Raw genomic sequence first — 2,440 nt, forward strand, 5'->3', positions numbered from 1 at the left:
AAAGTTTCGAATTCAGATGAAGAGGATTGCAATTAAAAAAAAAATGGGCCATAAAAAACTTTTTGTCGAATTTCTAGAATTATGGTGTCCAAGGACTTGTAACGTAGAGTCGTCACTTGTTATTTACTTTCTGTTGGGGAACACATGACATGTATTTATTCTACGAGTAGATGAGGTATTGGGGCACGGCCTCTATAGAATAGGAGCAGAGGGCAAAGTTCACTTTTTTTCTTTTTGTTTCCTAGAAACTGTCATGTACTTAAGTACTAAAAGGCAACATTTTGAATGAAAATTAAAGTGAATATCACATGTCAAAACTAAGCGTAACACAAATGATATGATGGAATGAACAGTGGTTTGATTTCCCATGAAAACTTAATACACTTCCATCCAATTATGTCAAACAGACACACACATGCATACACACACTCATGCTAAAATCTTTTCAAGACAAATGCATGATTTATTGAATGGACTTCCTTGCACTTTTGTCTACGGTTGCGGCTCTGACGTCTTGATGAAAAATCCGCAGGTACTGCTGAGAGGAAAAGCATTGAAAAAAAAAAAAAGTGCCGACAGTTTTTGAAGTTTTGAGGTTAAGATTGTGTTAGCTCCAAACAATCAAGCATCTTTCCGAGGCCTAGTATTTAAGTCCAGATCTCATTTTAGACCCCCAAACAAAGGCACATGCTAAGTTGCCTTCCACTCTTGGTTGTGTCGTCTCCATGACAACCTTGTTGCTTCGAAATCACATGCTGGTGTCAGACAGGGTGTCCAACATGACGTCGCTTTCGTACGTGTCGCATTCCAGCGTCAGGGACAGCCGCAGGGGCACGTCAAGGACCATCTTGTCCTGGTGGGATAACGGCGTCTCCCCCATCATGGTGCTGCTAACGTCCTCCAGCCACAGCGAGGCCAACGTTTCCGTGAGCTCCGTCGCGTTGAGCGCCTTCATCAGCGTCTGCGTGTTGGCGCTTCCTCGCACCTTGTCGCCGATGTCGGTACCTTCACGGGCACACATTTGGAAAAAGTTGTCAATGATGGGAAAGAGGAACACTGTGATGACTTTCATAAAACAGCAAATAGAAGTTATGGAGATGCAGAGGTAGTTTCAGAACTAAAAAGGCAGTGGTTCAACACTTAGCGGGAGATGCATTTGAACAGGGGTGTGTAGACTTTTTTCCTATCCTCTGTAGCCAAAACATAAAGATCAGATCATTAAAACAAAAAAAAAGACGTTAGAATTTCAAAAAAAAAGTTAATGGTGAGCGCAGGTTAAGCAGTCTTAATGAACTGTACTGAGCAGTTAACTTCTATTTACACTTTTATGACTGTTGACAATGCTATGCACACGTAATGGGTCACCACGGAAACACTTCATCTATGTCACGTGAGATTTATTTCACTTTTTTAAAGATACTTAATTTAAATTGATTTTAAAATGTTACTTAAAAAAAGTTAGTTTGGCTCAGCAAAGTTTTACACATATTTCCAATTGTTTCACCGGGGAAAAAAATGTTCTGAACAAAAACAAATGCAATGTACCTTCGTAGGCATCTGTTTCACCAATGTACATGTCGATGCAGTGGCCAAGCATCGTCACGGAAAACGTGTCATCTCGTTTCAGTCCAAGCGCCTAAGAGGGGGGGGAAAAAAACCCGGTGGTTTAAAGTAAAGTCTGACAAAACTATCTTGGATCTGTGGTCATGGTTTTTGGTTCAGTACACTTGGACCTTAGTTCGGTAAAATGTGTCAAAATGAACACCTGAAGAATTCTCACAGAATGATGAAACATTTTGTTATTGTATGATTATTTGTATATTTCCATAAATCAGAAATATATCTTTGTTTTTCTATCCATGCCAGCGGCATATAGTGACAGGGAGAAAAATGAACCGCGCTTCCACTGGATGACAAATGGTACAATAAACCTATGAACATTCAAAATTCCCTGGCGACAAGAAAAATGTTGACAAGAAAAACTGTTGGCGAACATCTGGCGAACCTTTCACGTACATTTGCGACCTTGAACGAACCCTGACATGGATGCGCCTTTTTCTACCTTGGCCAACAGTCGCAATTCTTCACGCCTCCGTGGAAGAAGGGATTAGCACTGCTAATGATAATGGTACACATTGAAATGCTATACAGCATAATTACTCTCATAAATAAGAGTTCAAGTTAAGATAGTAATATGATGGACATCGAATGCATCTATGAAATCGATTAATCTCTCGGCCCTAAAATGTACCCACTGTCGTGGCCGGTGAACTCATTTGATTTGAAAAATGTTTTACTGTATGGAAGTAGTCGATGGCACTCTCAAAGTCTCCCATGAGGCTGTGGACATATCCTATAGCTGCGTAGGTGGAGGCGTGCTGGGGGATCAGCACCAGCGCCTGACCGTGGTACTCCAGAGCCTGGTCGTACTTCCTGCACA

General features: G+C 41.1%; 1 protein-coding gene across 1 annotated transcript; it reads right to left on the reverse strand.

The window, feature by feature from the left end:
- Positions 1-443: 443 nt before the first annotated feature.
- On the reverse strand, positions 444-2,430 carry LOC109521787 (cell division cycle protein 16 homolog). The gene is made up of 3 exons (XM_019879840.1): positions 2,298-2,430; positions 1,546-1,636; positions 444-1,005 (listed from the first exon to the last, which is right to left on the reverse strand). Exons 1-3 carry the CDS (start codon positions 2,334-2,336, stop codon positions 749-751), a joined length of 387 nt encoding a protein of 128 aa, XP_019735399.1. The 5' UTR covers positions 2,337-2,430; the 3' UTR covers positions 444-748.
- Between the last annotated feature and the right edge of the window lie 10 nt (positions 2,431-2,440).

The sequence above is a fragment of the Hippocampus comes genome, unplaced genomic scaffold, assembly GCF_001891065.2.
Source record: "Hippocampus comes isolate QL1 unplaced genomic scaffold, H_comes_QL1_v1.1 scaffold1117, whole genome shotgun sequence".
Lineage (NCBI taxonomy): Eukaryota > Metazoa > Chordata > Actinopteri > Syngnathiformes > Syngnathidae > Hippocampus > Hippocampus comes.

Excerpts from the sequence above, each read along its gene's own strand:
- LOC109521787 (XM_019879840.1), bottom strand. The coding sequence starts at position 2,336 with ATGGGAGACTTTGAGAGTGCCATCGACTACTTCCATACA. Across the intron at positions 1,637-2,297 it reads CCATCGACTACTTCCATACA|GCGCTTGGACTGAAACGAGA; the intron begins GTAAAACATTTT and ends CCCCCCTCTTAG. Across the intron at positions 1,006-1,545 it reads TGAAACAGATGCCTACGAAG|GTACCGACATCGGCGACAAG; the intron begins GTACATTGCATT and ends GTGCCCGTGAAG.